Source organism: Sorex fumeus, unplaced genomic scaffold (assembly GCF_029834395.1).
Source record: "Sorex fumeus unplaced genomic scaffold, SorFum_2.1 ptg000131l, whole genome shotgun sequence".
NCBI lineage: Eukaryota > Metazoa > Chordata > Mammalia > Eulipotyphla > Soricidae > Sorex > Sorex fumeus.
Genome location: NW_026606188.1, coordinates 22,434,819 through 22,447,805, shown reverse-complemented (window position 1 = coordinate 22,447,805; position 12,987 = coordinate 22,434,819). Strand labels below are relative to the sequence as shown.

The window sequence follows — 12,987 nt, the reverse complement described above, 5'->3', positions numbered from 1 at the left end:
AAAAGTATTTAAAAAGGAAAAAACAACCCAGGGGCCAGAGCAATACTACAGCAGCTGGGGCAGTTACCATGCACATAGTTGACCCAGGTTCGATTCCCAACACCCCAGATAGTTCTCCAGAGCCCCAACAGGAGTGGTCCCTGAGTGCAGTACCCGGAGTATGCCCTGAACACCCCTGGGTGTGCTTCCTCTAGCCCCCAAAGAATAACCAAATGAACGTTTCGGTGCCCTTCTCCACTGTGCATGGACACTAAGCCTGCTCAGGTGTGAGAGCCTCCTGGACAGGCGTGTCTGAGTCCACTCTGGAGCCAGGACCCCTTCTGAGTAGTTCAACTCAGAACCCGGCCCTTCTAGTTAGTGGTGACAAGAGTTTATTTATGACGATGGCATATTATCCAAGGTGAGCTAACACAGGGCCTCATGCTGGAATGTGTCATCAATTTCACCCTAATATTAATCCCTCAAGATTCTGCAGTGCTTTGTTTACAATAGCCAGAATCTGGAAAAAACCTGAGTGCCCGAGAACAGATGACTGGTTAAGGAAACTTTGGTACATTTACACAATGGAGTACTATGTAGCTGTTAGAAAATATGAAGTTATGAAATTTACATACAAGTGGTACTACATGGAAAATATCATGTTAAGCGAAATGAGTCAGAAAGAGCGGGATAGACACAGAAAGATTGCATTCATCTGGGGAACATAAAGCAACAAAACGGGAGACTAACACCCAGGAATGGCTGTGATTAGTACCAGGAATTTTGCTCCATGACTTGAAGGTCAGCCACACGTGCTAGGTGAAAAGGAAGCTCAGATAGAGAAGAGAGCACCAAATAAAGGGTGTTGTGAGGACCCTCCCAGGGTGGGAGAAGCATGCTAAAAGTAGTCTATAGACCAAACATGATTGCCACTCAATGCCTCTCTTGCAAAACACAGTACCCAAAAGAAGAGAGAGAGAACAAGGGGGAATGCCCTGCCACAGAGGCAGGGTGGGATGGGGGGGATGAGGGGTGGGAGGGATGCTGGGACCCGTGGTGGTGGAGGATGGGCACTGGTGGAGGGATGGGTACTTGATCATTGTATAACTGAAACCCAAGCACAAAAATTTATAAGTCTATAACTGTACCTCATGGTGTTTCACTAATAAAAAAAAATGATAAAAAAAAAAAAGACCGCAAAAAAAAAAAAAAAAGATTCTGCAGTGCTTTCACACCTGGCTGGTCCCAGACTGTCAGTTCCACCAGAGTACAGGGCTTTGCTGTGTTCCTGGCTGGATCTCAGAGCAGTGCCTGCTCCTGCTGGGACAAACACTTGGTGCTCAGTAACTATCACTGAACAAATGACCACAGTGACTTTTATGCCTACTGATACTTAATTTTCACAACAGTTCCTGTGGGGGTGAGAAAGACGAGTGTTAGCATCACTGTTTTCAAAGAGAGCAGAGACTGGGAAGATCAAGGAGCATGTAGAATAGTCGATAAAATTTGATTGTTTCAGAGTCATAGCCAACAGCACTAAGGCATAAGGGTTTCTCAGGCTCTGTGCCTTGGGGTTACTCCTGGCAGGGCTCAAGGGACCATGCAGTGCTGGGGATTGAACCCAGGTCTTCTGCATGCCAAATAGGCACTCAGCCTGTTATCACTTCCCCTCAACTTCCACCCCCCAAATCATGATTTAATCAGGATTTATACTTCAGTTTTCTTGTTTTGCCACTTCTTTGAAGTATTTTATAACTCTGAAATCCCAGTGAGAGTGGTCCAAACCCTAGAACGATCCCCTCAGACATCCCACGACACCAGTGTGAGGACAAATGAAGTTCCCCTGTACTGTTCCAGTGACTTCTCCCCTGGAGGTCAATTGTATTCCATGGACCCTGGTGTTCTAAGGGCCCTGGAGATCCAAGGAGACTCCAGACCTGTGTCTCACCTCAAGGCTCTCCTTGTCCCTGCTTCCTATCTTCACCTTTCCACCTCCCCAAGCCAAAGCAGATGAAGGAACCCTTATTATTACACACACACACACACACACACACACACACACACACACACACTTTTTTTTCTTTATTATTATTACACACACACAAACTTTTTTTCTTCTTTAAAAGCAAATAAAAGGAGGGAGGGAGTCAAGAAATATGGCAGTGGGTACTTTTTGGTGCTATTCATGAACCCTTGTGTTCCTGCAAGAGAACTAGAGACCTGAGACCTGAGAACTAGAGAACTAGAGACTCTCTCATCTGGGTCTCTTTCCTCTTCGTTTCAATTAAAATGAACCAGCAGAACCCCCAGCACTGGTACCCAAGAACTAGGCTGCTCAATTCACATTGGTTTTTAGACACCTGCCATCACATTTGTCTGCTGCAAAATCCCTCGGCAAAGTCCCAGAACTGGCAAACCCAAGAGTGAAAACAGTAGTTTGGAGACAATATCTAAAACACACTCACTCCCCCACAGGAACCAGACTCTTGTTTTGCTTTGCTCCTCCCTCCCCTGCAAGCTCTTCTGTGTACTTTATCCCAAGAGTAACTTGGACAAGTAGACTGGGACCATCATTGTCAGTTAAACCTTTTCTCCAACTGCCCTGAAGGGTAACTGGTAGGACTCACCAGAAATTCACTGGCAAACTCCTCTTTGTGGATTTTCTTGTTCTGGGCCTCTTCCAGGAACTTTTGCAGAATTTCTCTTTGGTCCATGCTGCAGGGCAAGACACACTGTTCCCAGTGGGCTACGGGGAAACATGTCAACTGTGTGTCATGGCCGAGACACCACGGAGAAGCCAAGTCCCCACTGCAAACCGGAGCAGCGCATGAAGGCTGTGGTTTACTGACTTCATCACAAGCCCTATAGGAAATTAGTATGTAACCAGCCTCTGTGGTCGCACAACGGAGCTATCACCTCTCTCCTGGGCCCTAGTGCCTTCCTTCTCAGCCAAGGAACCAGTTACAACTAAAGTTCTTAGCAAACGAAAGGCTAACCAGAATATAGCTTGTGGTCTTCTAAGCGCTGAAATGTTCCACCTCATCACTCTTGAGCAAATTTCACCATTTTTACTTGCTTCCAAGAAAGAAAACAGAATTACAGACCAGTAAGTTCTGCCTCTACTCACCCAGTAGGCGCAAGGCCTGTTGACACTTGTTTCCTCTGGTCCCAAATGAACTTCAGAGGCCACTAAGGCCCAGAAATAGGGCCCAAACCTGGTAGCGAGGTAGATATCTTCTACCTGGACTGTGTACCCAGAAGTTTTGTGCCAGTGTGTGTCAACAGTGTCAAACATCTCTTCATCAGAGATGGTGTTTTATTTCATTTTATTAATTTTATTTTACTTTTTGTTCTTGGGACCACACCTGGTAGTACTCGGGGGCATGTGCTCGTGGGTCCTGTCTAACAGCAGACTATTCTAGAAGCTCTACTCTTCCATTTGCTGTTTTCAGTGGGTATAAATCTACCCAGCAGTGTGGCATGCAGTGAGGCAGCAGTGAAAGCCAGCATAACATTTAACCTGGAGGACACAAGTCCAAGAAATACCAGAATAGTCTGAAATATAGCCCAGAGATGGATTCACTGGTCTGGTGTCTGCCTTGCAAGTGGGCAACTGTAAATTCGACCCCTGACTGTTGTGAGTTCAAGAAGTTTGGGTGCATGATACACATGTTTGGTGGCCAAGAACCACCTCCCCAGACCAGCCCACTGAAAGGGGTGAATGAGGGAACAGGGAATGAAGGAATAGGGCCACAAGCTGGTAAACAGCGACCATTCATTTCATCCCTACAGCATAGTTACATAGAAATGATGAAGGGTGGAGGTACACATGGGGGAGAGGGTTGAACATTATCATAACAATAAGCAGATGTAAAGTCCCTCCTTCAGGGGAAATTCTTCTAGGAGATTAACTCAAGGACAAAATTTCATCTGGGATTCAGCACTCTAGATTACTAGGAGATCCGCTCAAGAGTGGGATTCCATCTAAAGGCGTATTGTTTTCTCCTTTTCTTAGCTAGTAATTCATTAAAACAACCATATTGAATACTAATATTTCCAGTCATTTTGTATGAACACAGTACTAGAGATATATTAAACTTAAAGAGTGGCTCTTCCTGGAGACATCTTGCCATATATCCCAGACCACAGTCCTCAGGTCAGGTTGGTCTTTCCTAACTCCAGTAGGGTCCTTATTCAGTTACTTCTTTTTGGGTCATGACAGAGTTTATTCCATGATTGTGCTCTTAACATTATTCTTAGCTTGTCCCTTTTTGATGCCATGGTTAACTTATAGCTTGCCCTGGGTCCATCCAAGTCCCTGGCCAGGACCCTCCTTTTGGGGATGTTAGGAAATAAGAACCACTAAGGTTTAAGTCAGGTAAATATGATGGATGCTCAGGAGTAAATATTATTGGAGTCAATTAACTCCCATGTTACAAAAGCATAGTATCAACTGTCTTCCTGTGTCTATGCAAGAAGGATATTGCTAAACCATGCAAAGGATATAAAGGAAAAAGCAACACAATTTAGGATTAGGAGTGCTGATGGAATTTGGTGTGCCTCGGGAGCACTGTGGTGGGAGTAATTCAATAAACCTAAGCTCCCTTCAGGAGGAGCACAGACAAACCAATGTCATCCAATAGAATGTCATTTGGGATCCTGGTAGAAATGTGTCCCCTCTCCCCCTAGCATTGCCATGATTCTGTGTACTGTTAGGCTACATCCAAGTTCTTGAGCCCTAGAAGACAAAAGGAACAGTAAGTCAGGTACCTGAATCTAGGCAACGTGGCGTAAGAAATTTCAGTCCCACATTGTCAATATAAATACGCCATAATTCTTCAACAGTATTTGTTGAGAATTTGACGGTATTGCTAAAATTATTCTCATTTAGTATAAGGAACTCTTCTTGCTATTTTAAACAATACAATATTTAACTTGGCTACTTATTATTTTTGTTTAAGTTTGTTTTTTCAGCTACACCCAGCAGTGCTCAGAGATTACTCCTGGCTCTGTGCTCAGAAATCATTCCTATTTATGCTCAGGGGACCAGATGTAGTGTCAGGGATCAAACCCGGGTTGGCTGTGTGCAATACAAGCTCTCCACCACTGTACTACCATTCAGGACCCTTAGTTTGGCTAGTTTTTCTTTTTAAACAAATACATAAGGGTTATAGAAATAGCTAAAAAAAAAAATCTGGAACTCCTACTTTGTTTGCAGAAGGCGGGTTTCAAGCCTTAGCACACATAGACTAGCATTCCCCACCCCCACATTGCCAGAGTGACCCCCAAGCACTGGACCAGAAGTGGCCCTGGGTGTGGCCAAAAACAAAACCAAAATTTTGAAACCACACAAAATCTCAAGTTTACAGTAACTAGAACTAGGTAGCCATGAATGCACGTATATGGTTAAGTGAATAGATGAAAAAAGAATCCACTGTAAGCACTATTACTAAGGTTACTTGAAATTTCTTTTCTTTTTAAATTAAAATTTTCATTTTATAATCTTTTTTATGATTAAAAATAAAACAAAATAGAGGCCGGAGAGATAGTATACTGGGTAGGGCATTTGCACATAATGACCCGGGTTCAATCCCTGGTATCCCATATGGTCCCCCATGCACGACTTGGAGTAATTCCTGAGTGCAGAGCCAGGAGTAACCCCTGAGCATCACTAGGTGTGACCCAAAAAACAAAAATAAACGAATAAATAAATAAAAATTTAAAATAGTAAATTAAATTAAAAATAAATAAAATTAAAATAACTTTTTACAATTAATTTTTAAAAACACACCGCCATAGGGCCAGGAATGTGGTTCAGTGTCAAGTACTTGCATATGTGAGGCCCTAGGATCAATTCCCAACCCCACAAAACAAAATGAAACAATGCAAAAACTCCACAAAATTGATTAATATTTTCAACAAATAGATTGAATCACTCCTAAATTAGAGACCAATTATATATCATGGGTGCACATATTCGACAGTAAGTAAAAGTCAAAATATGGAAAAACAAACAAGCAAACAAAACAACCATGCTCAGCAGGTTAAAGACAAAAGGTATCTCAGAATGAAAGATTCAGAGTCAGCTAATGATAAAAAAAATAAAATATGACTAACTTTCTTATTTGCAGAATAGCAAGTCATAAAGGGCAAATGATTTTCTGTATTTGGACAATTAGAAATATACTGTCTTCTCATCTCTGTCCCTTAGGATAATTTTACTTCCATTGAAGCCAGAATTTTACTAATTAATGAAGAAAAAGATACCTAATGAAATAAAATGTGAATTTATTTTTCTCAGACCCATAATTCAGAACAATCTCTTTTTGACTCTCATTCTCTCCTTGTGGTATGGGGAGGAGACAAGAAACCAGAAACAAACACACTCATAAGTCAACCAGAGTTCTTTTAGCTAAAACATAAAGATCTGAAAATATTATTTTAGCAGAACTGCAGATATATTTCTCAAAGGAGGCTGCAATTTTGGGGAGTCTGTTTTATTCTAAAACCAAAGATATAAGAACATTGTGAAATAACCAAACCTCAAAAACCCACTTAGTTAAAAGGCCATTTCCTGAGCAGACCTCTCAAACAAGCAGAAAAAGTAAACTGTAGGAAAAAATAAAAACTTCTGCTTTACTTTTGAAAATCTAAGCCACTACTTCAAATGTTCACACTTCCTTCTTCAGAAATGGAGGGCAGTAGGAACAGAATGCTTTTTAATGAAGAATCTGTTGACTCATTTACAACGTGTGGGAAGATCAAGTGCTGCAGATAGCACACAAGTTAAGTCATGTGAAGCCGAGACTGGCAAATACCTAAAAGAAACGAAAAAAATTTGATGAAACATTAAAACCATTCTGGTATCAACCCCAAGTGAACACAGGGATTCCATGCTGTCAAAGACTTACCAACCCATTATTAGAACCATTATGGGCATGTAACGGAAAGTAAGATGGTGAATGAGCACTTGAAGAAGAGTAAGGGACTTCTTCCTGCCACATGTGGCTCTGGTGTTTGCTTGGAAGGCAGGTGACAGCGGGGAGATTTCTGCTCACCCCATCACTGGCTCGAGCAAGAGGGGAATGTGCCATTTTCGGGAAACAGTGCTGCGGATTTGGGGAATGGGTTGACATATAGGAAAGAACCAAAACAAATGCAAATAACTAAGCTAAAAGATAATCAAACAAGGTTGTCAGGACAACAAAAACCAAATCAGAAGATATTTGGGTCTTTCAATGCTTTCTTCTTTTTCTACAGGGGAGATACTCTATCCCTGGAAGGCACTCAGCACTCTACACACTAGTGTTTTCCCCTCCAGCCCAGAGCCACTGATGAGTGTCAGTGTGTTATCCGTGCAGCACTCAGTCCTTGTAAGCACCCCTTTGATCACTAGGACCTTCCTTCTCCTCTGTGTCCATTTGCTTAAATCTGTGTTTTCCATTCCCAGTTTAGCCACCTTTCCCGTTTTCAGTAAGCTCTCAGGTTTTTTTCCGCCTCCTCCTCCTCCTCCTCCTCCTCCTCCTCCTCCTCCTCCTCCTCCTCTTCCTCTTCCTCCTCCTCCTCCTCCTCCTCCCCCCCCACCTCCCCCTCCTTTTCTTCCTCCTCCTCCTCAACGAAGGCTAGACGAAATTTTTCAAACGTTCTTCATATTTAGGAGCCACAATGCTTAACATCATCCACCGCAGCAAGTCCAGTTTCAGCGACATCTCCCCTCTCTTGCACCCCACCCAATCTGTCTGACCACAGACTCTCTTCATTCTACCGCCGTTCCTTCTGTTGTTTCTCACCTTTGCCTCTAAATATCACACAGATAAAAATAGACTTCAGTTACTTTTTTCTGCCTTTTACCCTGAGTTTCTCTCAGGCTGAATCCCTTTATTTCATTTATTTCAGTGGTATTTGTCACTCCTGCCCTCTTCCCCGGCCCCCATCGCTGATGCTGTGATGACTGAGAGTCACACCTAGGCCCGGCTACTGGGCTGGCATTTTTTATTTCCTAGTAGTGCTTGCCAGGGTTGTACAGCTGGGTTCTGGGTTTGCACACACTCTTCCCAGGTGCTCCCTGAACACTATACTCCTTTTTTTTTTATTGAATCACAGTGAGATGCACAGTTAGAAAATTGTTCATGATTGGTTTTCAGTCATAGAAAGTTTAACACCCATCCCTTCACCAGTGCACTGTATTCTTTTGGCTGAGCTCCTGTGCATGCATGCTCTTACCAAGCGACCACTTTTTGTTTTGGTTTGGTTTTGTGCAACACCTAGAGATGCTCAGGGATTATTCCTGGCTCTACACTCAGGAATTACTACTGGAAGACTTAGAGGACCAAATGGAATGCTAGGGATCAAACCTTGGTCATCCACAGGCAAGGCAAACACCCTACCAACTGTACTATCTCTCCAGCCCGGGAACCAACTCCTTAATTGTGGCATCTGTGTTCTGGTTGTAATTCACACCAGTGAGTCACTTCCAAGCTCTAGCACTCACATAAATTTTTCAGTTTTAACACTCAGCAAGGGGTGCACACTTTTTAAATTATTGCTTTTGGGCCACCCCTGGCAGCACTCAAGTGTTATTCTCAGATCTATGCCTGGATATCACTCTTGGCAGTACTTAGGGACCATAGACAGTGCCAGGGATCAAACTGGAGTCAGTCACGGGCAAGGCTTCTTAACCTCTACACTTTCTCTCCAGTCTATAGAGATCTGAATTCCTGTTCATATTCCTTGTATCACATAAGTTTTTGTCAACACTGATTCCAAACAGGGTCAAGGTTGTGTAGCTCAGCAGCGGAGCACTTGCCACGCCTGGGTGAAATCCTGTGTTTGAGCCCTAACACTGCAAAAGAAGAAGTAAATTCAGAGGAAAACTAAAATACCCCTTGAGTTCTTTATTGGAAATAATAATGTCCTCAGTCTCTCTATAAGTCAACCACTTCATCTGCTCTTGACGAGACCTGAAATAAGTCCACAGAGGACCATCACACATGGCCAGGCATCAGTGGAAAGCCACCCTAACTTGGTCTCTCACTGCATCAGCTCTTCTGGCTCTCTTCTCCTGAAGTCCATGCCCGCCTCCTGCCAGGCATACACACTTGGCCAAGAACATATGGGCCTTTCCTCTGGGGAGTCCAGGAACCTGGCAGAGCACTGCCTCAGCACCAGACCAATGCAGCAGGCCTTATCCTGAAAAAAATACAGCCCTGCTCAGTCACGGAGTGAAGCCAAGAAAGGGGAAAATGCCTTTATTTCTGAAGACACCTGTTGTGTTCTCCTTTTACAAATGGGCACAAAAGGAAGAGGCTTGTGTGGCCAGAGCACAGCAGGTGGGTATTTGCCTTGCACGTGGCCAACCAGGATTTGATTCTGGCACCTCACATAGTCTCCTGAGCCTACCAGCATCCCTAAGCGCAAGAGCCAGAAGTAAGTCCTAGACTCAACCTGGTGTGACCCCAAAACTAATACTAATAGTTGCAGTAGTAGTGATGATGATGATGATGATGATGATGATGACGATAAAGCACACCTAAGAAGTGTTTCACTTGTATACCATCAATGGCATGCAAGTCCTATACTCACCTTCCAACCTGTGGCTACCAATCTACCATTCTGAGACTTCTGAAACTCTTAATCCACTGTAAACTTCCTAGCCAGCTTCCCACATTTCACCCAAGGACCCACGCTCTGCCTGTGTCCACAGAAAACAAATTATCAAGAAGCAAAGGTCCACTGATAGCTTTCAGTGAAATTGAGAAAGAGAAAGAGAGACAGGGAGGGAACAAAGTAGGAAAGAAAGAAGGAAAGAAAGAAGGGGGAGAAAAAGAAAGGAAATGCAAAGGGAAGGATAAAATTTGCATTTTATCCTGATAAAATTTGGCATTCTGTTTCAAAACTAGTTTCAGGCCTGAGCAATAGTACAGTATGTTGAGCTCTTTCCTTGCATGTGGCCTACCCAGGTTGAATCCCAGCATCCCATTTGGTCCTCCAAGTTCCACCAGGAATGATTACTGAGTGCAGAGCCAGGAATAAACCTGAACACTGCTGGGTGTGGCCCCCTACAAAAAAACATAACAAGCCTAAAGGTTTATCTTTCATTTGATTATTCATTCAATATTGAATCACTCAGCTATTCATTTAATAAATGTTTCTAAAATCCACATAGAGGTCAGAGAACAGGGAGAAGGGCTAAAACAGTAGACAACAAAGCGTCTTCATGCAAGGATCATTTCTTAGAGTAGAAAATATTTATGGCCATTTATGATCTAAATAGTTTTGAGAAGGCAAAGATCATATGAGTTATGCGAACAGCTGTCATGGAGGTAGTGGAATTTGAGTTGGGTTCTTGAAGAAGTCTCCAGAGCCTGACAAAAAGCAATATGACACAGAGAAGGTAGGAGGAACAGAGTTTTGTGAGTCATGATTGAAGCTCAGTGTGACTGAAACATCTGTTAAGGAGAAGAGAGTCTTCATGGAGGCTGGAAAGATCAGTTGAGACCAGATTTTGGGGGGGGTATTTGAATTCCAGGCTGAAAAGTCAGACTTCATTTCATGGACAATGGAAAAACCGCTGAAGGCTTGTTTTTGTATTTTAGAAAAACCCTTTGTTAAAACAGTGTTGACCTACAGTAAACTATGCATTTCAAAGTGTGTGGTTTAAGTTTGGTTACTTGGATACACCATTGAAACTATCACCCATGAAACAGTCAAGATAACAAGCATATCTAATCACCATCAAAAGTTCCACCAAAAGGTTTTAAGTGAATAGCAATCAAAGCAATTCTTTGGGGATTTAAAAAAAATTTTTTAATGATTTTTCAGGAGCTGGGGAGATAGCTCAATGAGATAATGTGGGATACCCAGGTTTGGGCACCTGTGTCATGTAGCCCACTAAGCACTGTTGACTGGGCCCAGAATCTAAAAAACAAAAACAAAACTCCTTTCTAATACATTTTTAAAAAGATTTTCATGACCTTAATTGTTATGTAAATTCTCAGAAAATACCACACGTACCATATCTAAAAGTTAATCAAAACTGGGGCTGAAGAGATAGCACAGTGAGGGCACTTGTCTTGCACACAACAAATCCAGGTTCAATCCCTGGCATTCCATATAGTTACCCAAGCACTGCCAGGAGTAATTCCTGAGTGCAGACCAGGAGTAAGCTCTGAGCACTGGTGGGTATGGCCCAATTAAAAAAAAAAAGGTTAATAAAAGAAATAGCAGACAACTCACCAGGCTAATGTGGTGGCAATTTGGAAGACAGAATGGAATGTGAACATTGAACACTGAACTAGGAGACTTTCCCAAGAGCCCAGGCAGGTGACAATGACTCTTATAGGGAAAATCATAATAAAAAGACAAAAAGAGGAAGAACAATGTTGGGGAAAGTTCAGTAAGTAGGACGGGGAAGGGAAAAGGAAAAAATGACAGGTTCTGAAGTAGTTGAACTGAAGTTGGGGAAAGGGTGGGAATAACAAAGGTATAGGGAAGTAAAGAAACAAAATAGACTTCCAAGAAGGGAAATAGCTCAGATTTGGATCCACCCACTTCAAGGTGAAAGGTAAAGCCACAGATTGACTTGGAAAGGCAGAGTTACTGGAGAGAAGAAAGTCAGGTGAGAACTTTATGAACTTCAAAATAGGGGGCTGGGGTTTTTGGTCTTAAAGGGGCTCAGGCATGGGCTTTATCAAGTGATTCATTTCATATATCCCTTTAATAATCATATGAAATAGTTAGCAAGTCGTCTCTATACTAAAATGTGGAAAGTAAGGAACAAAGGAAAGGGATTCCATGTCCAGTGTCATGTGAGTAGCCTATGATGACACAAAATGGTTAAAATAAGAGCATTTGGGGGCCAGAGAGAAAGGACAGTGGGTTGGGCACTTGCCTTACATCTGGGGCCTGGTGGGATGGGACGGTGGGGAGGATGCTTGCCTTGCATGGGGTCCACACAGGTTGATCCCCGGCTACTTTTATGGTCCCCTGAGCCCTGTCAGGTGTGATCTCTGAGCTCAGGGGCAGGAGTAAGCCCTGATCACTGCTGAGTGTGGGCCAGACACCAAAAAAAAAAAAAAAAAAAACCTCAGGGCATCTGAATTTTTTTTTTTAATCTTTGGGCTATAGCTTGGTTATCTTCAGCTCTGTGAATACAGGTCCCCTGGGAGAGTACAGCTGCACCCAGCACCCAGACGCCATCCCCAGGCCCGACTACTTCATCTGTTTGTTGGCGTAATTTTTTTTGGGGGGGGGGATTTGAACTTTCATCTCAAGATACTGCAATAGGAGAGGCAGTGTGGGAAAATATGACACAAAAAGACCTAGCTCATGATGACTATTTTCCTGATCTTGGTATCAGTGATAATTGTGATCTCTAGCATACCATAATGAAGTGTATCAGCACCACAACCAAGTCTGTCATCCCTAGCAAACTGTCATGGTCATGGTCATGGTCCTCCTGTTGTTCATCGATTTGCTCAAGCGGGCCCAGTAACGCCTCCATCATTCAATTGTTTTTATAAACTTTATTATGTTTTACGAGCTTTTTAACACTGTGGAATGTAAAAACTAAAAGTGCTGTATTAAAAGTGGCATTTAAACCTCATTTAAAAAAAGGGAAAAAAATACAAGAGTCATATATTGGTGGAGGGAAAACAAAACCTGTGCCAAAGAAAACATGAAATGTTATTTCTGTATTTCTAACCTATTGTGATTTATTTCTTTTATTTCTGTGTATTTAAGTGACCAGATAGTTAGCAGACCAAAGGGAGGGTGAAATTGTGATTAAACTTTCTTAACTCTGGGGCCAGAAAGATAGTACAACATGAATAAATAGCAGTACTCCTACATTAAAAGAAAGAAGAAAGAAAGAAAGAAAGAAAGAAAGAAAGAAAGAAAGAAAGATAGTATAGCAGGTAAGGTAGGTGCCTGATTTCGCCGGGCTGCCTACCCAGGTTCAATCCTCAGCACCTCATATTGTCTGCTGAGCCCAGCAGGAGTGAGCCCTGA

General features: G+C 42.7%; 1 protein-coding gene across 2 annotated transcripts in view; it reads right to left on the bottom strand.

Annotated features, from left to right (window-relative positions):
• The window catches only part of PTPN22 (protein tyrosine phosphatase non-receptor type 22), a 71,219-nt gene extending 68,526 nt beyond the window's left edge, over window positions 1–2,693 (bottom strand). For both annotated transcript variants that reach the window (XM_056139153.1, XM_056139154.1), the window contains exon 1: window positions 2,607–2,693. In XM_056139153.1, the coding sequence (XP_055995128.1) occupies window positions 2,607–2,693 (87 nt within the window). The remainder of the gene's footprint in view (window positions 1–2,606) is intronic.
• Window positions 2,694–12,987: the final 10,294 nt, after the last annotated feature.